The sequence below is a fragment of the Myotis brandtii genome, unplaced genomic scaffold, assembly GCF_000412655.1.
Source record: "Myotis brandtii unplaced genomic scaffold, ASM41265v1 scaffold374, whole genome shotgun sequence".
In the NCBI taxonomy this organism is placed as follows: Eukaryota; Metazoa; Chordata; class Mammalia; order Chiroptera; family Vespertilionidae; genus Myotis; species Myotis brandtii.
This window is the reverse complement of record NW_005364372.1, coordinates 3794483-3818872: the sequence shown is the minus strand read 5'-3', so window position 1 is coordinate 3818872 and position 24390 is coordinate 3794483. Positions and strand designations below refer to the sequence as shown.

The 24390-nt window shown below is 37.4% G+C and overlaps 1 protein-coding gene across 1 annotated transcript in view; it reads left to right on the top strand.

Annotated features, from left to right (window-relative positions):
• The window catches only part of HDAC9 (histone deacetylase 9), an 846941-nt gene that overhangs the window by 728560 nt on the left and 93991 nt on the right, over nt 1-24390 (top strand). The window contains exon 23 of the mRNA XM_014544651.1: nt 2184-2302. Within this exon, the coding sequence (XP_014400137.1) occupies nt 2184-2302 (119 nt within the window). The remainder of the gene's footprint in view (nt 1-2183; nt 2303-24390) is intronic.

Sequence of the window (24390 nt, the reverse complement as noted above, 5' to 3'; positions counted from 1 at the left end):
TATGCAGAGTGGATCCTTTGTGGAGAAGGTAATAATTGAGCTCTAACTTGAGGATGTTTACCATTCAATCACTCTTCCAAGTGTAGATTGATTGGGGAGATAAGAAGAGGAGGGGAGAAAACTTCTAAACAGAGGGAAAGGAGATAGAAAATGAGTTGCTATGATGCATGTGATGGATGGGCAATCTTGTTCATTCATCTACTCATATTTTCCTAAGAGTATTGTATGTTATCTAAGGGAACACATAGGATTAATTGAATTAAATAGATAAAGTACCAAGATAAAAACATTCTTGATTGTTTGAGACAACTTATTCCAATATCTGATATCCCAACATACATCACATGGCTATTTCACTCATATGAAAAGTAGGGAATTGGTAATATATGACACTTTCATGAAAATTGTAATGTAAGAGTTGGTATTTTTAGGAAGGAAAAGAATTGGTGAAACTGCTCCTGATAATGTAGCTATATTAGAGATTTTTAATTTTATGGAAGAATAAAATTGTGCATAGGAAGCAGAATTATATTTTGACTTAGTTTCACTGATGGGCCAATTCAGATATAAGTGCTTTCCAATTGTTGGAAGGACTTCCACAGAAGTCACTTACATGCACATCTATGAGTTTGAAGGATTGAGCTTTTATATTTCTATTAGAGGCCCATGCACAAATTTGTGCACCAGTGGGGTCCCTCTGCCTGGCCTGTGGGATCAGGTCAAAACTGGCTCTCCAACATCCCCTGAGGGGTTCCAGATTGTGAGAGGGCACAGGCCAGGCCAAGGGACCCCATCAGTGCACGATTGGGGCTGGGAATGACGCGGGAGGTTGGCCAGCCGAGGAGGGACCACGGGAGTGCTCCAGGGCGTGTCTGGCCTGTCTCGCTCAGTTCTGATCAGCTGGACCCCAGCAGCAGACTCTCCTACTGGTTGGAGCGTCTGCCCCCTGGTGGTCAGTGCATGTCATAGCGAGCGGTTGAGTGGCCTTAGCATATCATTAGCATATTATGCTTTGATTGGTTGAACAGACGACCAGACAACCAGATACTTAGCATATTAAGCTTTTATTATATAGGATAATAGCAGTGGAGTTATGAAAAACATTTTATTCATTTATGTCTCCACCTAGGTAAGTTTCAAATAAGTAGCTTTTATTTTGTAACTTCACCTTCTGTTTATATGCAAAACATTTAAACTATCAACCTGATATTATTATTAGAAATTTGCAAATATAAAAAATTTAAAATAACTCAATTATATCACTACTCGAGAATAATTATTTTAATATTTGGCTTAGTCGTTTCTCCCAAACACAATAGAGACGTTACTACTTTTTAAATTTCCTGTGCTCCCCAGTTTTCCCATTTCATTAAATTGTTTTGAAAATTTGAATTCTATGGATGGTCCATTGGTCTTGAAGCCTGCATTTAGAAAACGTTTATGTTTTATAAAGCCCAGTTGCATTCATTAAGCATTCTCTCTCAAACCCAGCACTGAGGAGAAAGGGATTAGGGAGGCCTGAGGAGGCTGAAGAGGTGAGTGTGAAGGCTGAAGAAGTGGGGCTAGCAGGGCTGCTGTCATGGCTGAGAATGCCACATGCCTGGTGTCTCTGACCTTGGACTACTTAGCATTATGGTCTGGATTCTATTAAAGGAATTTCATGTTTTTCCTTTGCAAGAGTCACCCCCTACCATGACAAATATTTAAAAATGTTTTCTTTTAGTTGGAAAAGCAACATTTTCCCCAAAAGAAATTTATAGTTCAAATTTACACCAAGTTCTCATTAACTGGAGCAAGCCGGGTTTTCACTGACGCTTCAGCTTTCCTCCGTGAAACATTAGTCACTCCCCTGGAAGAAGCAGTGTTTTATAGGCAGGCAGTGGGATAAAACAGCCACAGATGTGCATGTGAAATGATGGGCTTGAGAATGTACCTGCAAAGCATTTTTTTTTTAATTTGGAGAAACAAAGATGAAAGAGAAAAAAAGACAAATTGGGATGCTAAAATAACTGATTCGGTATTAAGGAAATGATAAGCTTTTGATCCGTTTCAAATAGCCTTTTCCCTTCCCGCTTTCTTTATTCTTGGGAAGTTCTTGAGATTGTGCCAAGTCTTTTTCACTGCACAATTTTTAAAGGTATCCGCCGTTCCCGTGTGTAACTGGTTGCCTTTTTACTGCGCAGGACTGTAGTGATGCCTGTGGCCAAAGAGTTTGATCCAGACATGGTCCTAGTTTCCGCTGGATTTGATGCACTAGAAGGCCACGCCCCTCCTCTGGGGGGATACAAAGTGACAGCAAAATGTAAGTAGATCCTTCAGGGCCTCATGAAATGCTGTGATGTAATAACATCTTTTAGGTCTTTAAAGTAGCACCCTTTGCATGTCTAATAAAGTTAGGTGAGACCTGAGACCGTTGAAAATGTTTCAGATGGTGTTTACTGCTCTGTCAGATTCAACTCTTGGTGGAAATTGGCCTTTAAGAAAAACAAAGTTAATTTGATTCCTTTGGGGGACTTGAGGGGACAATTCAGAACCTTTATGTTTTTCAGGAGTCCCGTGTTACCATTTAAAGACAAAAGTGATAGAGCTTCTGTTTAAAATATGTTGACTGGCCTGAAAGGTCATGAGCCTAGAAAAGCTACTGGACTTTTTACAATGAGAATAGAAGTAACTGTTTTTATTCCATTGTACATGGAAGTTAAAAAAAGAAAAGAAAAAAAAAAGCTATTTCCCAATAATGCTATGCACTTTGGTTTTGAATTGAAAGTGTGGTTCCCAGAGCTCACAAACTCTGTTCATGCCTATGGGCAATGCTCAGGATCTTCTGTTGTGTTGCAGAGATTAATTTTTTGGCTGTGTTCATTAGCAACTAGCTACCAAATGAACAAATGAATTTTGTGTTTTATTGTTTTTGATTGATGTGACAATGTAATTTGGCTAGAAAGAGTCTTTCTTGAAGAATTATTTCCTTGTTCTCTGAGTGAGAAAACAAGACATATGCATAGTCCATGCATACAAATGTTTGCTAGCACTCTGGATAGCTATTAAGAATAGGAGGGAAAATAAAAATTACACAGAGAATAAGATCCATCATCGTGGGTTTTTTTAGTGGGTTGGGGGGAAATGAAAACAAACAAATAATTCAAATAGTGTTAAGTGAGAGGGATGAATTTGGATAGAGCATGTTTTATTAATTGGACAGGAACCAAAGAACCAGCATCGTGCCAACCTTTGTTTTCAGTTGGCATCTCATGTGAGAGAGTTTTCTGCACTCTAATTGTTCCAGTAACATTGTTAGGTAGTAGCTATTTTTAACATCTATTCGCTACCCAGGGTTCTTAGTGTCTTATTGTCTATTGAAAACATATTAAAAGAAGCAACTCCACAAACACAGACAAAACATAATTCACAATTTTTGTACAGTTTAATAGAAAGGTATTTAGTAAAATCAAATGCCTTTATAACCCTTTAATTTCCTTCCTGGAATTCCACTCAAACGTTAGTCTTTCCACTAGAGTTAAACCTCCTTTGAGTCAAGATTGGTGAATAGTTTAGTCTAAATAAAGGAAAAATAAGAGCTTGTACCCCAAATTGAGGTAAACCCAAACAACAGAAAACACATGGAACAATGATGGAAATCCAGAAAAGGCGTTCCTTGTTATTAAATCCAAGAATCTCCCTCAGGAGTGAGAAATATCACAGGAATATATGTATTTGGGTCTTTCTCCCTGCCAAGGAAGCAAGTGTTAGCAAGTCCACTTCTCACAATTAACTAGAAGGAATTAACCTTTTTGTTTGCTTGCTTGTTAGTTCATTATGGTTTTGTTGTTGTTGTTGTTGCCAAGTCAAGTTCAAAATATCAAATGTCATCTTGGAAGGTAGAATACCAAGTAATAGCAGCATGATTCCTTTTGGTTATAGACATAAGAAACACGTTTTTTTACTTCTTGTTACTTTCAGTACAGTGTATCAAGACCTTCCTTATGTTGTGTGTCTGTATCCATTTTGGAGAACATTGGTCATTGCTTTCTATGCCAGGATAAGATTGTCTATAATCTCCCCAACCTCCCACCCCTCCTTACCTAATTCTTCCCTTCTATGTGTTTTCTAATCAACCGGCTATATGCATCCTTACTAGGTGATATTTTACTAAGAAAAACAGACATACATTTTAAGTGATTTAATAACTGGCCCTTTCTTGAGTACCTGCAATTAATAAGGAAAAATAAACAACGAGGAGAGGAAATCTTAGAACCCAAGGAGATTGTAGTCAAGGGTATCTAAAAACAGTTCACGTATTTTATAGATGAGAAACCTAACTTATATTATCATCTGAAATAATTGGGGCAAAACCAAAGTGCTTATCCTGAATTTGTAATTAGGTGAAATTACTTAAGACTTTTACTGGATTTTTTCACTAAAGAGAAAACGTTTCCTAAAATGAGTGAGAATAGGGAACTTGGATGCATACTACAGAGGCCATTTTGTTGCTAAGACACCACAGTCTGTGATAGACACCGACTAGCCCTTTGATACTTAAAAAAAAACCCCAACAGAGCATAACATCTGGGCAACTGTTTGTATATGTCATCTCCTGCAGGCCTGAGTTTGCCAGCTGTGTTTTCTAGAGATGCTGCCACATTAACTGGGCAGAGGTTAGCATTACTGGACAGCTGTATCCTTATTCCCCAAATAGCTCACCCCTGGGTCTCTTTGTTCAATTTCTAACACCTGGCAGACGCATTTATATTGCTTTGGTCTGAATGTTCTGCACAGACCATTAATATTGGGCCTTCATTGTCCCATCCCAGAAGTCATCTTCCCAAAATGAGACTAGAAATGGGCTTAACCTAAAAGTAGGAAATTGTAGAAGCAAATCCCTCTCCTAATGTTTTTCCATTCTGATATAAAACCTCTCCCTTGTCCCAAGTAGAATGTTCAAGGACTTTAAAGAGTGGTTTTGTGATCATGTCAGAGATGCTAAAATGTTATTGTCTTAGCACATTAAATATTTTTAAATAATTTTGTTTGATATTCAGAAAGGAAAGGATAAATAAAGTCAAAACAACTAATGTCTTTGTTTTTAAACATCTAATTAGCTACCTAATATTGTTTTAAAGAATTGGTTGAGACTATGACATAAGTTTCAGCCCAAATACAGTGGTGGTTTAACATTAAAGTTGGTTCTTGGCTAGTACTATTTTTTTTCTCTCTTTTCTCATTTCTATACATACTAACTATTCTCTTTGCAACTACAACAAAAATATTCAGGTTTGTTTCTGATAAAGTTTAAAATAAATTATCTGAATTAAATGTTTGAAATCTATGGTGTTCTTGCCATTAACCACCAGGATGAAGGCCCAAGCTGAAAGGGATAAGTCTCTTTGTGTCCTACCATAAGCCCCACCTCAAAATTTACCTTGAAGTTATCAGTTTCTCTTTTAAAATACTCTCATTTCCATCTGATTACCTTCCAGTTACAGTTTAAGAAGGTTGGCATGACAACTGAGTGCCATGTTCAAACAATAAAATTGATTCACCATATTGCAGCACGCCCTAGCTTTACTGTGTTATCATTAAAAAATATAATAAAGGTTTTTTAGTTCAAATTTATCTTACAAAAAAATATATTTTTCAACACATTTACATATTCTGCACTTTCATTGGCTGCAGGTAGTGAATTTATATGTGCAAATTGTTTTTATCCTGTGAATAAATATTTTCATTTCTTTGAAATAAGCAAAAGTCATTGTAAGATGATAGCAACATCTGATTACAAAACATGTTTCTTTAATAAACATGAAGTAGTTTACAGTTCTTGAGATGGAAACCATTTCCCTCAGCAAATACACAAGTGGGATTTTGACAAGTAAAGAATAGCTAATAGTTGGGGAAAATATCAAATAACACATCTTAGAGTCTTGCATTAGCATCTTCTCCATGATAGAATGGTTTATCCTCTTTAGTGATTCTCTTATTCCCTTTATCCCTGTGAATGTCTGACGGGGAGAGAGCACCGCTGTGGGGCAGATACATGTACAAATGAATTCCTACTTAGCTGCGAGTTACTAGTACTGCTAGTAACACCAATTCCTAGGTGAGCTGATCCTCTGAAAATAAATCGCTAAGAAGTTTAAGTGCTAAACCAGTCAACAAATAGGTGCCAAGAAATAAACCTTGTTAAACAAATGAAGCTATGCTGGTCTGTTTCAGCCACTAATGATGGATGGATGTACTAACAAACTTCATGATCTCTACCATTTAGAACTGGCAACAGCTAGGTACTTTCATTATATTTACTCCAAGTCTTTTGTTTATAAAAGAAATAAAAATCACTGCCCCTAAGTCCTTCCCCTCCTAAACAATGTCATAATTTGTGTTTTTTCCAGTACACACACACACACACATGCACACACACACACACACACACACACCATACAGTATTATATTTATTTTTGAGTGTGTGGTTTCAAATTTACCAAATGTAGCACAAGGTAAGTATTAAATTATTATTCTGTACATATAGTTTATGGAACTTGCTTGTTTTGCTTTTAATATCTTTGTTTTGACATACACTCAGAATATTTATATATCCTTCTACTTTCTATATATTAGGCCACTAAGGATGGATACTATTAGGTATTTTATCTGTCCCCCTATTAATGGATCGTTGTTTTCAAGTTTTCACTATTGTAAATGATGTGGAAGTGAACATCACTTCACAGGTTTTCTCTTGCCTGGGTGTTACCTCCTGCTGGCTGTTTAAGTCAGGTTGGGCTTCTGTTTCTTTTTCAGTATGGAGCCCTTGAAGATATAAGGGAGGTAGCTAAAGAAGGAAGGAATGCCTCTATCTTCCCTAACTGTTCCTCAAACTATAGCCTGTATCCCTTATCTCTCACAAACACAATCACCCACACCTCGAATCTTTCCTCTGCTCTTGACCATTTTATACTCTGCATACCACACCCCTTCTTTCCCATTAAAATTGTCAGAGAGCATTTTGTTTGTACTAATTAATATTCTTCCCGTCTAATCCAAACATAAGAGGGGAAATGGGCTAGAAGTCATGTGACAGATAAATTAAAAAATTGTTATTTTAAGGTGTCTTCAAGAATACTTTGGGCATTAAATTTAAATTGAAAAGATGATTTTCTACTCAAAGCCAATTTGATTGGCTACTATCAGTGACTATGGAGGGCATTATTCCCTGAGTTGAAAGCACAGTCTGATAATCCAGTACAGTGACCATCCTGGCATGGGCTCTTGGCATGACAACAGGAATGCCACTCAGCCTCTTGAAGATTGTTTTCTTGACCTTAAAGAAACATTGATTTTATCCTGGCAGTGTTATTGTTATTTTTTATTTTTTAAATATATTTTTATTGATTTTAGAGAGGAAGGGAGAGGAGACAGAGATAGAAACATCAATGATGAGAGAGAATCATTGATTGGCTGCCTCCTGCATGCCGATCAATGATTCTGGGGACCAAGCCTGCAACTGGGGCATATGCCTTGACTGGGAATCTAATAGTGACCACCTGGTTCATAAGTTGACATTCAACCCCTGAGCCACGCTGGCCAGGTGAGTTTTTAATTACTGTAGAAGTATATTCTAAAATGCGGAAAATAAAAGGAAAATTTTCTCAACAATAAATTACTTATCTGAATGAAATTTTCCAAGTCAAAAGTATCAGCAGAGCTTTCCAAATATATATGAGAGCTTACCAGTTTGCAGATCCTACTTGCTATTTGTCATGGAGCATTCTACAGAAGAACCAGTCAGGGACTTAGTCTTTGGCTCAAAATTTTCACATACCAGCTTTTTTCTACTTAGAAGCAAGGAGGAGGCCCCCTGCAAAGACAGGAGGAAATGGATTTGCAGGACATTTATATTTATAAACATAAATATATTTATGCAGCATAGTTACCTTGTATACATCCAATGGCCAACATAAAGAAGCAGCATAGCTAATTAAGGGGGAAAATGTGAGTGTATAAAAAAATAACAAAGCTTAGATTTGGGAATGATTTTGATTTTGAAATGACAGCCAAAAGATGTATTCAATGAGTGCTCCACATTTCACTAGTACCCTGCCTTCATTTTCTCACTCAATTGCCCGTTTCCTTACACCACATGACAACTCAGATACCAAATTGTAGAAGAATATTTTCCATCTGCCGTGCTCAGTTACTGATGTCATGAAACAATCCTTAGGCTACGATGACTACTACTTAACTTTGAAGAGCAAAATTACTATAACTGTACCCTAACTGGGGCCAGATCAACATTGCTTTTGAAAAGAAAATACATAAGCAGTGTTTGCCCCGAGGGAAGATGCCAGCTGCAACAGGAGAGCACAATGTGTCCTGAATTTCCTTGATGCTACAATGCACTTTTTCCTATTCTAACAAGTCTGAATTGGGATGCCTCTTACATTTGATGGCATTTCATTGTTGGGTTAGCAATGTTCTTTTTATTTTTATAGTGGTATATTAAAAATGGTCATAGTTATTTTGTGCTGTATTTGATGATATCTTAGATTTAAAGACATATAGTAATTTACTTTTTGAAATGTTGTTTTAAAAATACCAGTCAAAAACCATAACTGAAATTGTAGCTTAGATTTCCATTTTCTATTTTCTCTCCAGGCTTGCAATGACTTAATGAAATCCCAAGAAAGTAAAAATTAAAATAACAATTTAAACAAACAAACAAACAAGCAGAACATTATCAGGGAAAGATTTTAGATAGTGGATTCCCTTAATGTGCATTTGCTGTTAGCTCAGACAAAAATTGTACTTCCTTGGCTGAAATCTCCATGACTGTAGTTTCTGACTCTTTATTGTAATGATCTCACTAACTAAAATAATTGGTTTCCAATTTTACAAATGAAACCAATACAAGGGAGAGTCAGGCAAATTATAATTTATTAAATCACTAGAGGCCTGGTGCACAAAATTCATGCATGGGTAGGGTCCCTAGGCTTGGCCAGCGATCAAGGCCGATCTATGGGGCGACCAGTGGGGCAATTGGGGCCCCTGCTTGCACCCGCCTTGGCCTGGCACTGCCCACTCACCTGCTCCACCATCCCGCAGTGGTCCTGCTCTCATCTGGGCCCATCAGGGCTGGCAGCGCCTCCACTGCAGCCCACTGCCAGTGCCGCATCACCGACGCCCGCCATGTTTCACACCGCCCCCTGGTGGTCAGTGCACATCTAACTCCCAGTTGGTCAAACTCCTGCCTGTGGGGACAATTTGCATATTAGCCTTTTATTATATAGGATAGGTCAGTGCATTAGTAAGCATATGGACCATAGCTGTGTGACTAAGAATCATCTTTTAACATATGTGTGGCTGATGAAGTTATCAGGAAAATATAGGGAATGAATGTATACTTTCCATTTACAGAAAATTTTCCTCATCTTATTGTCATGGGCTGGAGAGTCACCATGGTCTAGCACAGCGGTTTTCAAACCAGCAGTCATCAGCATCACCTAGGGGCCTACTGGGCCCCACTCCTAGAATTTCTAATTCCTTAGGTCTAGAGTTAGGCCTATAATTTGTATTTCTAAGTTCCCAGGTGATGCTGTTATTCCTGGTCTAGGGACCAAGCTTTGAGAACCACTGGACTAGTTACAGAGGGAAAAGACACAGGATTTGGAGTTAGTTGGTCTGCAGTTTGGCTCTAATTGGCTACAAACTCACTTTTCTGTGTCTTAACAGTCTTGTCCCTCAAACAGAAATGATATAAATTATATCTGTTTTGGCTAAATATAAGGCTATTATGAGAATGGAGTGAGGTAATGAACTTGAAAAAATGATTTTCCAATGTGTGACACTCTAGATATTATGTCAATAACATTGTACCCATTAAATTTAGGAATGCTATTATTTTCATACACATAAGCTGGGTTTAGAATTCATATGTCAAAACACTTTTGCTATCTTATGTAGAAATAAATGCTAAAGTATTTAGTTGTTTTGAAATGTTTAGCATATTTAAAGATATTTTAAAGCCTCTAAAATATTTTATTGAGATATAATTGACATATAGCATTATATTAATTTTAGGTGTACAACATGACACTTTAATATTTGTACATATTGTGAAATGATTACCACAATAAGTCTACTTAACATTCATCACCACACATAGTTACAGATGTTTTTTTCTTGAGATGAGAACTTTTAGGATCTACTCTCTTAGCAACTTTCAAATGTATAATTAGCTATAGTCACTATGGTGTACATTACATCCCAGGACTTACTTTATAATTGGAAGTTTGTACCTTTCTGGCACCTTTACCCATTTTTGCCTACCCCTCCATCCCTGCCTCTAGCAGTGGCCAATCTGTTCTCTGTATCTATGAATTTGTGTGTTTTTGTTGTTGCTTTTATAGGGAGATGCTGGAATCTCACGTATGTCTTCCTCTCCCTGACTCCTTTCAAACAGAACCTCCAGACTTGTCCCAGGTGATGCGGGGCTCATGGTCACAGTTAAGTCGCCAGGAATTGCAGTGATGGTATTACCACCAGGTCTTCTGGTTCTAGAGAATTATCGATAATTAGACTTTTTTTACCCAGTATATTTCCCTCAGGTAGTTTCAGACCAAGAAACATTTCCAAGAACTTCCCCTTAAATCTTCGCCCAAGCAACCTGATACTAGTAGTTACTTGGCAGAGTACCATGAACTCTGCCATATCCCTTGGAAGAAAGAACTCTGTAGAAATGAGCTTTCTCTTGATCTCAGAGTGTGATGCTTTTGCAGTCAAACAGCATGAAAACTGACAAGACAGTTGTATAATTTTCTTCCAAGTTGTTTTTAAAATGCAAAACTTTTCTCAAATAAGTTGCTTCATTCCATCGTCTTTACCTATCACCAAATATCAGTACCAGCTTGTTCCATAAGAAATTGTATGGAACTAAACAGGTTATAAACTCTTAGTTATCTCTTCTTATCTTTTCTGCAAAATTTTAGTGTGGAATTCTTCAATCTAAACAAGTCACCTGTACAAAAGAGTATTTATTTTAATTAAGGAAGTGAAACAAATGCTTAGGATTATGAAAATGCATGTTGTAAAACTCTGCTTTGATTACTGTATATTTTTCTAATGTTCATTTTTTTTTCAAGAATGACATGTTTAGTCATATAATAGTATAATCTGTAAGTAAGTTCTGCTTTTCTTTTTCATTTGATTTGGTAGATTCTTCCTTAAGCTGGAAAACGTATCTATTTCAGAAATTATTTTACCAAATCATTTACTATCTCTGGCAGATTACCCCTATGCTTAATATTCTCTTCTTTCAACTACAGTGCACTTTGCCCCTCTTACCACACATGACCACTCTCCACCTCACCATTATCCCCCTTGGTTCTTCCCTTTGCTCACCGTGCTCCAGCCTGCAACCGCTGTGCCCAGCCCCACCCCACCCGTCACCCTCCATCCCCTTTCCCAGTTTCTCTTTGCTAAAACTATGCTATTATGAACTGTAAATGATTATATATCCAGGGGCTAAAACATCACCTCACTCATTGTCCAGGCTCAAAAAAGTATTTTTTGACTTTCAGTTATTGAATGATTATTCTCTTTTAAAAAATCAAGAGACCTAATTTAAAATGTATTTAAGTTCTATATAGCCCATCTATTTTTTTCCTTTTATTTGAAAAGTTTGGTGCCTGGGTGTATATTCAAGATGTTTCCATAAGTCCCTGTTGTACTATATTTGTTGCTATGTGGCGGGTGGGGGAACAGTATTCATTCTGCACAATAGTAGTGGTTAGGTAGTAGTTTAAAAAAGCAGGCTATGGAATGTGACTTTCTAGGTTCAACAGCTGGCTCTGCCTCTTTGTGTGTGTGTATGTGTGTGACCTTGAGCAACTTATTTTACCTTAGTGGAACTGAATTTTCTCAAACACAAATGGGGCTATTTCATAGGTTTGTGAAGATTAAATAACACAGTCCATTTTTCAACCTAAAGAGTGACATTTAGTAATAAGCACTCAACAAAGTTTGCCAATGTTAGATAGTCTGAAGTTTTTCATGTGCCCGGAAAGAGCTCTGGATTATAACAAATGGAATGCGTGCATAGCATATTGCTCTTACTGGAGTTAAGGAGCTCTAGATCTGCCTTGATAATAACATGTAGCTGTCTAGCTTTTAAACGCTTCAAACTAATTTACAGATGAAAACTATAATAATGAGCACTGTTAATAAAATGCATGCATCCATAGATTTTGGGAACTCATTTATGTCAATGGAAGGAATCTCCCAGACTTCTGCTTACCAGGGAGGCAGTCTAGCTAGCCAAGCTCATATACAGGCTAATAACGTAGTAGTACAGCTAATGATATTTGGGACAAATAGCAGAATTTTTCATTTATGAGTATTTCCATAAACATCTAAAAGATTTTCACATACAGAAAAAAATACTGTTCATGTTGCTTAAGATAAAAAGAAGGAATAAAACAGAGGAAAAATTTCTGTTGGTGACTGGGAATATATCACATCTATTGTTATTGATTACCTTTTCAAAAGCAGATTTTTAACACTGTAAAGTAAGGAAATTTGCTACCGTATAAAGTATGAAATAATGTTTCTTTTGGAACAATTTATGGAAATTACCTTTGATACTACTATGATATAAAATTTTGAATAAGACAGAAATTAGAAAGCCAAAAGGGTAGTTGGAGCTAGTGATGACAAAAGAAAGGTAAGCCCAGAGAGACCAGATAGCGAGGCCAAGATAGTGTACTGGGGATTTAATTTGTGTGGCCGGCCCTTACTTAACTTGAACAGTGTAGAATATTTTGACAAGTCTGTCTGATCTGGGTTTCAGAGCACATATTTGTGTGTGTGCTATGTGCCAGTGAGTCAGCTCCCACTCCTGGCGACCCTATGAATGAATGATGCCCACGGTGTCTTGTCCTCCACAGCCCTGCTCAGCTCCTGTGGACCCAGGCCTGTGGCTTCTTTATGGAGTCATCCACTCATATTTGGTCTTCCTCTTTCCCTGCAGCCTTTTGTTTTTCCCCAGCATTATTGTGTTCTCCCAAGAACCCAGCCTTCTGGTGATGCGCCCGCTGTCGGACAGCATGTCTGTGCACTATATAAAATCCAGTCAGCTCATTTAGCATCGCTTATCTCAGAGTCAAAAAGAGTTGCCAGCTCTGTTCATTTATTTGCAGTTTTCTGGATCTACTATAAACAGTTTTCTCAGACGTTGTTATTTCTAGTCAGAGATTTCTTCCCACAGCACTGCCCTTATGCACAATATTTCCTTCCTGTTTTAGTGTAATTATCTAAATTAGGCACACATCAGAGTCCTAAAAATTACTTTATTGTCCCAGTAGCCAGCAGAGGGAATCATTTATTAAATGTAGCTAATTTCAGTAACTGACAGGCACATGAGGTGCCTAAAGAAAACAGAGGGGTGTCAGACTACTGGGGATGGTTCCAGGAAGGTTGTCTGCATTAAGAGCCACATTTCACTAAGGATTGTGATGGTTATGGAAACTTTGCCTGTTGTTTTACTCAGTAGTCTCAGGGGGACTATTTGGCATTAGGGTGCAAAATGAGATCAGCAATTCAGAAAAGACACTACAGCAGGCACTTGAAGAGTAAGTCATTGAGTACCAGACTAAATAACTAGTGAGTGCCAGGCCATCGTAATAGCTCAAGGTTGTGTGAGAGTCCCACTGGCTTCATCTTGCCCGTGTGCCTGCTGCTGTTGCTCATTGCATGACCATCTCCAGAGGTGGTGTGTGGGTGTTGGGTGAGAAGAAAGTCAGTTGCAATCAACTCTTGTTCCCAATAGAATAGATCACCCAAAGGTTCCGAAGTTTAGAAACTAAAAAGCCTTACACTGGCCACAGCTGTGTCTCTAGGGCAGTGGTTCTCAACCTGTGGGTCGCGACCCCTTTGGGGGTCGAATGACCCTTTCACAGGGGTCGCCTAAGATCATCGGAAAACACATATATAATTACATATTGTTTTGTGATTAATCACTATGCTTTAATTATGTTCAATTTGTAACAATGAAATTGGGGGTCACCACAACATGAGGAACTGTATTAAAGGGTCGCGGCATTAGGAAGGTTGAGAACCACTGCTCTAGGGGCAGCCCTGGAGCCACCTTCCACACGGGACAGAGACACTGGTTTCCTAACAGCCTGACAGAGGTGTATGTGAATGAATCCCCACTGGTGGGAAGGAGAGCACTCCCAGCTGATCTGTTTGATGGCTCTGGCATTGGAGAAGCAAATGTTATATAACTTCTTACTCTCAACCAAAGCCACAATTGCCCCCTCCAATTCTAGATGTGATTACTCCTTTTACTTCCATATGACAATCAAGAAAAGAATGGGGAGGAATAAGAGGACATAGTGAGTGGTATATTGGAAATTACACTAGGAAGAAGGCAACTTTTATTCTAATTCTCTGAACAGGTATATATACACAAAATACCTGTTTTAAAAAATTGGTGTATCCTGTCCTCATCTTAAAATGAAATATTTGGACTAACTAAACTAATAGAGTGTAGCAAGAGCGGAAAGCATTTAATAAATGCATGTAATCTATAGTAAGCACATTACATTTACTTTTGAAATTTTTATAACAACACTCCAAGATAGGTAATGTTGCTATGATCACCATTTTACAGATGAAGAAACTAAAACATTTAAAAATATATAAGAAGTGGCCTGATTTACGAAAAAGCCACAGCTAGTAATTCCTGAGTGGTCTGGCTTCAGAGCTGGTAAAAATATATTTTTATGTCTATGTTTCTGTCAGAAATGACCTTGGAAAGGAGAGGCAAAGACCATGACACATGTAGGACTTGCATCACCATTTGGATCCAGGTTAATTAAGTTTACTCCTTTGACTAAAATAGCCCCATCTTTCTCCCTTCCTGCTCTTCCCGCTTTTTCCTTCTCTCCTGCAAGGTCATTTTTGTGTATGGAGAGCATACAACTCTCCACCATGAAGAATTTGGGCCATGCCCTGTGAAGACAGAAAGAGGTAAACCTGGGCCCTCATGAACGTATTCTTTCATGGTGCTTTATCAGAAGATGAGTAAAAGGGCATGCAGAGTGGGAAAAGGAAACTCATTGCACAGAAACAAATGCAGGGGCTCGGCAAGGTGTACTCAATGTGTCCCAGACGTGCAATGCTATCAAGTCTTCTTTGTGTAAGACTGATGAAACTCCTTTCTTGGTAGAGAGAGATGAGATTTATATTCTAAGGATAATTACTATTGTTTAAGGAGCTTAAGTTTATGTCTGATTTTTTTTTTAATACTAGGTGTTTCTCATATTTGGCCTTTCTTCTAAAGCTGAGTCATTGAGAGTCTACACAAGGTTTCAAGTAGGCAAAAAGATTAAAGTGGGAGGAGGGGTTCCGGGTGGGGCGGGGGGGAAGCCCTAAGTGCTTTTGTCATGAAGTCAAGTGATAGTGGACAGATAAGCACACACCTTTATATCTAGGGCTCTCCTGCTGTGTCCTTGGCCTTCTCTTTATATTGAAAGTGATAGTGGTGCTGAAGGAGAGAAAGCTGCAGGCTCTAAACAACTGGCAATTATCTGCAAACCTAAGCCTCTCACTCAGGGTGACCTTCTGTAGTTGTGCAGTTTGCACAAAGGGCTGCAGGGTGAATGGGAGCTAACATGTAACCTGTGCTCTATGCATCAACCAAATACCATGGCCTGAGACAATGTTTAACCAGGAAAATGGAACCAGAAAGGAGAGTGCTTAATTCATTCAACAGATACCAGTATAATTGGGTACCTACTAGGTGGCTGATGATGTTGTAGATCCTGGGGGTTACATAAATCTGAGAAAGTCAAAACTCCCTATTCTCATGCAGCTTATGTATCCAAGCTATGCTGTCTAAAAGCGTACCCACTAGCCACATGTGGTAATTTAAATATAAATGAATTAAACTGCATATGTCAAGTGCTCACTAGTCATGCATAGCTGACAACTGCTACATTGGACAGCACTGATGTAGAACATTTGCATCATGGCAGAAAGTTTGTTTTGGAGAGCATTTCCCATTGGTTAATGGCTAAACAAAATAAATAAGTAACATAGTATATTAGGAGTGGATATGCTATGAATAAAATTAAAGTAGAGAAAAGATCAGATTATGCTGGAAGAAGCGAGATCTGCACATTTAGAGAGGATGATCAGAGATGGCCTCACTCACAATGACATCTGCATAAAGATCTGAAGGTGACGATAACGCTAGCTGTGAGACCACCATAGGGAACAGCATTCTAGGTATGAGAACAGGCAGGGCAAAGGCCCCGAGGCAAAGGTTCCTTGGAGTGCTCAAGGAATAAGGAGGCAAGTATGACTGAAGCTGAGTGATCAAGAGAGAAGGAAGGTGGAAATGGTGAAGAGTGGTTATATTATGATTTATTGTAAAAGTAAGTGAATTGGATTTGCTGACACACTAGATCTGGAGTAAGAGAAGGGTCGGGGTAGAGGATAAAGGATAACTCCAAAGTCTTGAGTCTGGACACCAGGTAGGAAGGAGTTGATATTAACTGAAAGATCTGGAGTAAGAGAAGGGTCGGGGTAGAGGATAAAAGATAACTCCAAAGTCTTGAGTTGATATTAACTGAGATGGGGAAAGTTGTAGAAGCAGGTTTGAGATGATTATAAGGTGTTCGGCTCTGTACATGTTAGATATGAGATGTTTCCTAGACACCTGAGTGGAGCTTTCCAGAAGGCAATGGGATGCATGTGCTTTTAGTTCAGAATAGAAGTCAGAGCTAAAGGTATAAATATAGTTATTAGCAGCATGCAGGTGGTAAAGTCATGGCCTCAGATGAAATCACCTGTGGGGCAAGTGTAGTTAGAGAACAGATCCGAAGGCTAAGACTTGGGATCCTCCAACATTCTGACATCAGAGCCATGAGGAGGAGTCAGAGATGGAGCTGCTGATTTTCACTAGCAGAGCTTAGTGTCCCGGAACTCAACTGAAGCCAGTGGTTCAAAGAGGAGAGCATAATCAGCTATATCAAATGTTGATGGGTTAAGTTAGATAAGAATGGGCTACTAAATTCAGTATCATGGAGGTGACTGCTCACTTTGCCAATGAGGGGTTTGAAGAGGTAAAAGCCTAGTTAGAGGAAAGAGTTGCAGTAGCGGAATTGAAGACTTTATGTATACACTACTCATCTTGTGAGGAATTTTGCTCTGGTGGAAATCAGATAAATGGAACAGTAGGTGGAGAAAGGAGAGTAAGTATTTTAAAAAAATAAGTAACATATCTCGTACAAAACCAAAAATTGATGCTGTTGGAGAGAGAGAAGAGAATTAATTTCTGAAGAAATGTCCTTGAATTTATGAAGGGAATGTCACCTCGTGCATACATGGATGGTTTAGACTTAAACACATGGACAGTTTATCCATAGTAACAGTAGGAAAAGCAGAGCACATGGGACCAGATGCTGGCAGGTGTGTGAATGTAGCGGTGGGAGATTTATGAAGTGTGCTTCTGATTGACTTCTTCCTCAGTGAAATGGGAACCAAGATCATCACTGACAATGAGAATAGGAAGGTTTGAAAACAAAGAGAAGATATGACATAATTAGTTAAGAGAGTGAAAAGGGGAATCTATTAGAGAAGATGGCATGAAGCAATGATAAGGACCCGTATGTTTCACTTCAAAGTGAGCCCATTCATTTTGGCCAGCCATGTTGGCCAAAATAGTTGAAACAGGGTTGAATTAGAGATATAAAGGCAAAGAAGCAATTATGTGGTGCACTGTGAATTTTAAACTAGTTAAAGGAGGGAAGTGAGAACATGAGGAATATAAGGGAAATGAGAAATTGACAGGATCAATGAATTTCTGGTGTCTAAATTATTGCAGTTGCAGTAGTAGTGGAGTAAACTGAAAAGATAGGAGATGATGCCATGAGAGGAGAATTCTTGGAGTTGATATTATGCAAGGGTTCTGATTAAAGGGACAAGGGCATAATCATAAGAGTGAGTCACTAAATCCTATTCTAAAGATCAATTCACAAAAGGGAGTTACTTTAAATTTATATTGGGCTGTTGTATACTCTGACTTGCAGTGTTATCTCTTTATGAAGAACATTTGTAATAGATACAATCAGTTGATGCTTAAGTTTAAAAATAATTAAAAAAAGAATAGTGTTGCACATTCCCCTCAGCATTAGGGAGATCTCTTCGGTCACTCTCTTGTGAAGCTAGACAGTGCAACGCTGGGGTTGCATTTGATCAGAAGCTTAAGTTTCTTGTTCCGCCCAGTTTCCAAGAGTTTCTTGTTATAGGGACTTCGAATACAAGCCCAGTAACAATGATGATACTTAGCCACTTTCTTTATGAATATATTTCTAAAAGAGGGGCATGTCAGTGTCCTGGGTATGGATTCTGTACTACTTGACTCCACAACCATAAAGAGACAATTAATCATTTGTATAATCAGGAAAACTGAGAGAAAAAAGGAGCAGGTACATGTTTCTTTAATGCAAAAGAGAAAAGTCAGGAATATACATTCCTTAATATGTAGGAAATTCTAATTATTTGTGAAAGAAGGAAATATTTGATGAGAGACAGTTGATACTTAAGTTTATATTTTATTTTCTATTTGAGTCTTATTTATGTTTCCAAAAAAGGACAAATATTTATGTTTATTCCAGACCAAAATTTGGAAATATTTCTGTCTACTGTTTTGAAGATTTATTGGCAGTCAATAGAAAAAAAAAATAGAAAGTGAACAATTGCTTTACTTAAGACCCATGAAAAATGTGTACATTTTCTCCAACTTTAAAAAGACTTTGATAAAACACTCAATTTGGTCTGGAAGGATTCTGTCACCATTTCCTTTAAAAATATAAGGTAGAACCTTATCTTCATTAAGTGCCACTGAATGTCTGGCACCACATAACTAACCAGAGAATTGGTAGCTTAGGGTCCAGGGATGCCTCAAGTTCAAAGGGAATAGAGACATCCTGTTTGGTGTTGTATTTCACTCATGCTTTAAAACTGCCCAGACCCCCTTCAATGTTTTTTTCATTCTTGAGCATGATCTTCTTTGTTCCTTGAGAAATAACACAAAGCATAATAAAACCCAATGTCAGAGCAAATAATTTTCATAATGTGTCACAAGATTTTATTTTTAGGTATAAAAGTCCTCTTTCCTTTTATACAAAGAATCTTTTTTTAATGATGTTGAAAACGGGTCATGCGCCACTCCTGAGGACCTGTGACTTGTTAGAAAAGAACGAACAGCTTTGGAGTTACCAATTCTGACCCAACACCTTAAAAGTGCAGATTCTATTATTGAAATTGTAGTACAAAGGAAGTCTATTGAGAAACAATGAAGGTAGATGAATTAAGCTCTAACTTTTCCAGTGAGGGAAATTCATTCTCGATTCCTAAGACCATAAACATGAACAAAGTAAATTAAGGTGTTTTAAATTACCTCTGCATTCAACAACATTCTAAAAGATTTAGTAAAGTGTTCATTCACTCCAGAAAATTCACATGCTATTTTTTTAAATATAAAATCATGACCTGTAACTTTCTTGAATGTCTCAAAGCTTATTTTCATTAACATTTACTATTTTTAAATTTTAAATTATGGAAAAAATGCTGGCTGAACAAAGCCTGGTCTGGCTTAAGTTTTCAGAAATGGCTTGTGATATTTTCCTACATATTAATTTGTAGCAGAGGGAGATAAATAAATACAAACATATAAATTCTGTACATGAGAAGTATCTTGAAACTTTGATGCCATTCGGGAAAAAATTAATAAGGTCTCTCAAATTATTATTTCTTGAATAATTTCTGAAACCTAAACAATGCTCAAAGATGAGAATTCATGGTACATCAAAACTCTAGGACTGTACATGTTTTCCCTTGTTTTCTTAGGAAAAAATATATGAATAGATAAATATTACAGAACTCCTTTAATGCAGTGATACAATTACCACAAATGGTTTCAAGGAAGCTGTATAGAGGCTTCTGATCCCTTCCTTCATTTGTAGAATATCAAATGATCAAAGTTGTAGGTCACATTCAATTTGACCAGGTTCTACTGGGGATGGTCTGGTTAAACTACTTGATTTGGCTGCTAAAAAGGATGAATGCTGGGTTATAATTCTACTTATAATATTTTAAAAAATTATTTTCCAGCCCTAGCCAGTTTTTTTCAGTGGATAGAGCATTGGCCTATGGACCAAAGGGTCCCAGGGTCCATTATGGTCAAGGACACTTACCTGGTTGTAGGCTCCTCCCCAGCTGGGGCCCTGGTCAGGGATCCTGCAGGAGGCAACCAATCAATGTGTTTCTCTTGCATCGATGTTTCCCTCGGTCTTCCCCTCTCTCTTCCACTCTCCTAAAAATCAATGGAAAAATATCCTCAGGTGAGGATTAACAAAAAATAAAATAAAATTATTTTCCATTTTAAAATTTCATTTGGCATTGGCTGGTTTTGGGTTTGATCCTTATGAGAATCAACCAATGAATGTATAAATAAGTGAAACAGCAAATCGATGTCTCTCTCTCTCTCTCTCCCAAAATCAATAAATAAAAATTTAAAAAAATTTATTAGCAATTTGTTACATATGTTAAATGGATATAATTAGGTTTTAATACTGGTTATAAAACAAATGTTATTTTTTCCCATCCAAATATCCTTAAAAATTTTTTTTTGACATTGTGCCCATTCCAGTTAAGAGCCTTTGCCACCACTGCACAATGGCATGGATCTAATGCTATTAAAAGTCTATGTTCGTCTGTGGTCTTTCTAGATTGCTGCTTTTTTACTGTGCTTCTTAACATGTTTCCTATGAACATCTCAATCTCTTCAAGAATAAAGAAGCATAATGATACTATGTAAATTTTGTACATATAGAATTAGCACAACATTTTATACATTTAAAGAAATCACCTTTTCTAGAGAATGAACTTATTCATTGCTACAGTATTCACAAAGCACCATTTTAGACATTTCTTGGTGAAACTAGTTCTTTTTCTTTTAATCCTCACTTGAGGATACATTTATTGATTTTAGCGAGAGGGAAAAGGGAGAGGGAGAAGGAGAAGGAGAGGGAGAGAGAGAGAGAGAGAGAGAGAGAGATTGATGTGAGAGAGAGACATCCATTGGTTGCCTCCTGTAAGCACCCTGACTGGGGATTGAACCTGCAACCTACATATGTGCCCTGTCCAGGAATCAAAACCTCAACCTTTTGGTGTATGGGAAGATGCTCCAACTAACTGAGCCAGGGAAAAGTCTTAATTATTGAATCATTTGTTGATCATTTGTTTCATTATTGAGTCTTTAAAATACAATAAATATTTCTGCTCTATTAAGAGAGACATGTATACAACTATGGCAATATAGCTGAAAATATTTACATGCCTATGAGAACACAGATGAAGAATTAGATCAGTTTACCTGGTTGAGGAAAGACCTTGCTGACAAGGTAACTTAAGTATGGCATAAAATGTTGAATGGTGTTCAGCCAAATGGAGCAGGCAGCCAAAGAAATTTCACATAAATGGAAAAAAATTCTAAAAGTACATTGTGTTTTCATGAAAATGACAAGTGGCCTCATGTAGATTGTAGAGTATATGATGGAGAGTGATTAAGAGAATGCATTATCTCTAAGGGAGTTTCCTGTAAACACAAAACAAAGTGAGTTTTTACTCAGCAATATTGAGGGAGGCAGCATCTCTTTTTATAGGTTACAAAATCACAAAAAGGCTGTGTGCCTCTATGTATGTATGTATGCATATAAATAAATAAATAAATTTTATTTCGCACTGGCTGGGTAGCTCAATTTGTTAGAGTATCGTCCTGATATGTCAAGGTTGCGGGTTTGATCCTTGGTCAGGGGACATACAAGAATCAAACAAGTGGATTGTATAAATAAGTGGAACAGCAAATTGTTGTGTCTGTCTCTTTCCTCTTCCTCCTAATCCCCCTCCTCCTCCTCCTCCTCCTCTCTCTCCCTCCCTCCTTCCCTCCCCCTTCCCTCTCATACAAACATATGTTTGTATGTTTGTTTGTTTGTTTGTTTGTACCTACCCACCTGTTTTATCTGTTCATCCATCCATTGTTATCCTGCTACCTATGTGGAATTCACTTTCACAATATTTAAATGTAAAAAGGCACTAAGTGACTAACACTTTTTCATGGCTAAAAAAAGTAATTCTGATTTAGTTGATTGGTGTGAAAAAGAGGACTGGTATTTATTTTAAATATTTTTATTGACTTCAGAGAGGAAGGGAGAGGGAGAGAGAGATGGAAACATCAATGATGAGATAGAATCATTGATCAGCTGCCTCCTGCACAACCCACACTGAGGTTGGAGCCCACAACTCAAGCATGTGCCCTGACTGGGAATTGAACTGTGACCTCCTGGTTCATAGATCGACATCCAACCACTGAGGCACGCCGGCCAGGCAAAAGGACTGGTCTTGCAAATTCCATTGAATGGTAGACATTTTCCACAAATCAAATATGCTGGATCAAGAGGTCCACTATTTTAAAGCACTTATATAATATATGTTTAAAATACATCCTTTAAAAATGCTAACTCATAAAAACTTAGACATCCCTTTAAAATATACAAGACACTATGTAGGTTTTTTTTTAAATTCTATTAAGATTATGCTATCAAAAAAGTATGTAGATTGCTGAGTTAGAAAATTATTTTATAAGGAATGTTTCCAAAGTATGGACTTCAGTTTTGGAATTTCTACTAAGTTAACTGTTATTAATGGGAAATCATGTTTTAATCTTAGGATATATTTGCTCTGGTTTCGCTAATTGAAAACATAACCTTTGGATGAGTTATAGACTGTTCTCTCTCAGAATCAAAATGCTAATTCAGTGTCCCATCAATAGAGGGCACTTGCTTTGTTGTATTTGGATGTTTGGACTGAGCTCGTATGTGGTAAATAGCAATCAATATGATTGAGTTAACTCTACCCCAGTGTTAGGATTGGCATCACTTTTTCTGAAAATTACTCTTCCTATAGCTGAACATAAACTTGATCTCTTCTTTTTCATTATCTTTACTGACATTCATGAAGAATCTGACAGCCTAGGCTAGGTTCCGTGAAATATATTGATATAGGAAGACTATTGTCTACTAGTAGCAAGATTTAGTTAACTTTGTATTGATTAAATAAGTCACATTTTAAAATTGTATAGACTCCAGAAGATTACAGATTTCAATTGTTTCAGTCCAAAATTAAAATCAGTAGCATTTTAATTATTCTTTTAGAAGACACAGTGGCTGACTTAATTTATAAAATAATTTGATTACAATGGTTTAATAATACTTAAAATCAATGTAATAGTTTTGAATTATTCAATATAATTACTGCCATCTATCAAGTAGTGTGGCTAAAGGCAAATATCACATTAATTGTACCAATTGTTAATAAGTTAGACACTCTCCATAACTTGGCATATAAAATTTTTATATTGGGTTTAAAAATATTACCAAAAAATTCAAGTTTCTGTGTTTTATTTTCATATCTCAGAAACTGAGAATATATTGTGTTTTCTGAAATGAAATATTTTTGAAACAGTTGGTAGATAGTACATACAACTATTCAAGAGGGATTCCTCTGTATATGAATCTAAAACAGTTTCTCTAATTTAAAAAAAAAAATGGTCACACAGTACACTCAAAGGAAACAAAGAATTCCAGCAGCACAGTATAGCATTCCAGTGTTTTTTTCCCTGCCCAAAGGATATATGAGTTTTATGAATACATAAAACTTTTAAGTCTACAAAGGACAACTTAAACCCCCACAATACACACACACACACACACACACACACACACACACACACACACACACAGGCGCATTTGTACCTACATATACTGTCATTATTTAGAGAGGCTAAGGTAAGTAAACTTCAAGTATGTATCGTTAGGACTGGGAAAGCTCTGCAGTACTGACACCAATAAGCATGAAATGTACTTGATCCTGGGATGGTGTGAAAACCATGAGCAGATTCAAGAACAGATGGCCCCTATTCACCCCATGTGGCTAAACACACAAATGCCAACCTCAGAGACGCCTTACCTTTGCCCTGCCTGTCCCTTCTAGGCTGGTTCTGTTATATTAAGGGTTATTGCCTTCTTGGCCCTCCCTGCAATCAGCTTTTGAAGTCCATGGCCAAGAAGGCAGTGTGAGACACCATTATGAGAGAGGTGTTTGCTTAAAGATATAGTCTGAACAAGATCCCCTGAACCTCTTGATAGTCTAGCAGGGAACCACAAACTCTAGCCAAGATCTTCTAATCCCCCGAGGATTCAGAACTGCCCACCATAAAAACATAATGGGCTGTTTATCTGAGCAGCCAGGAGATAACATCTTAAAGTTACA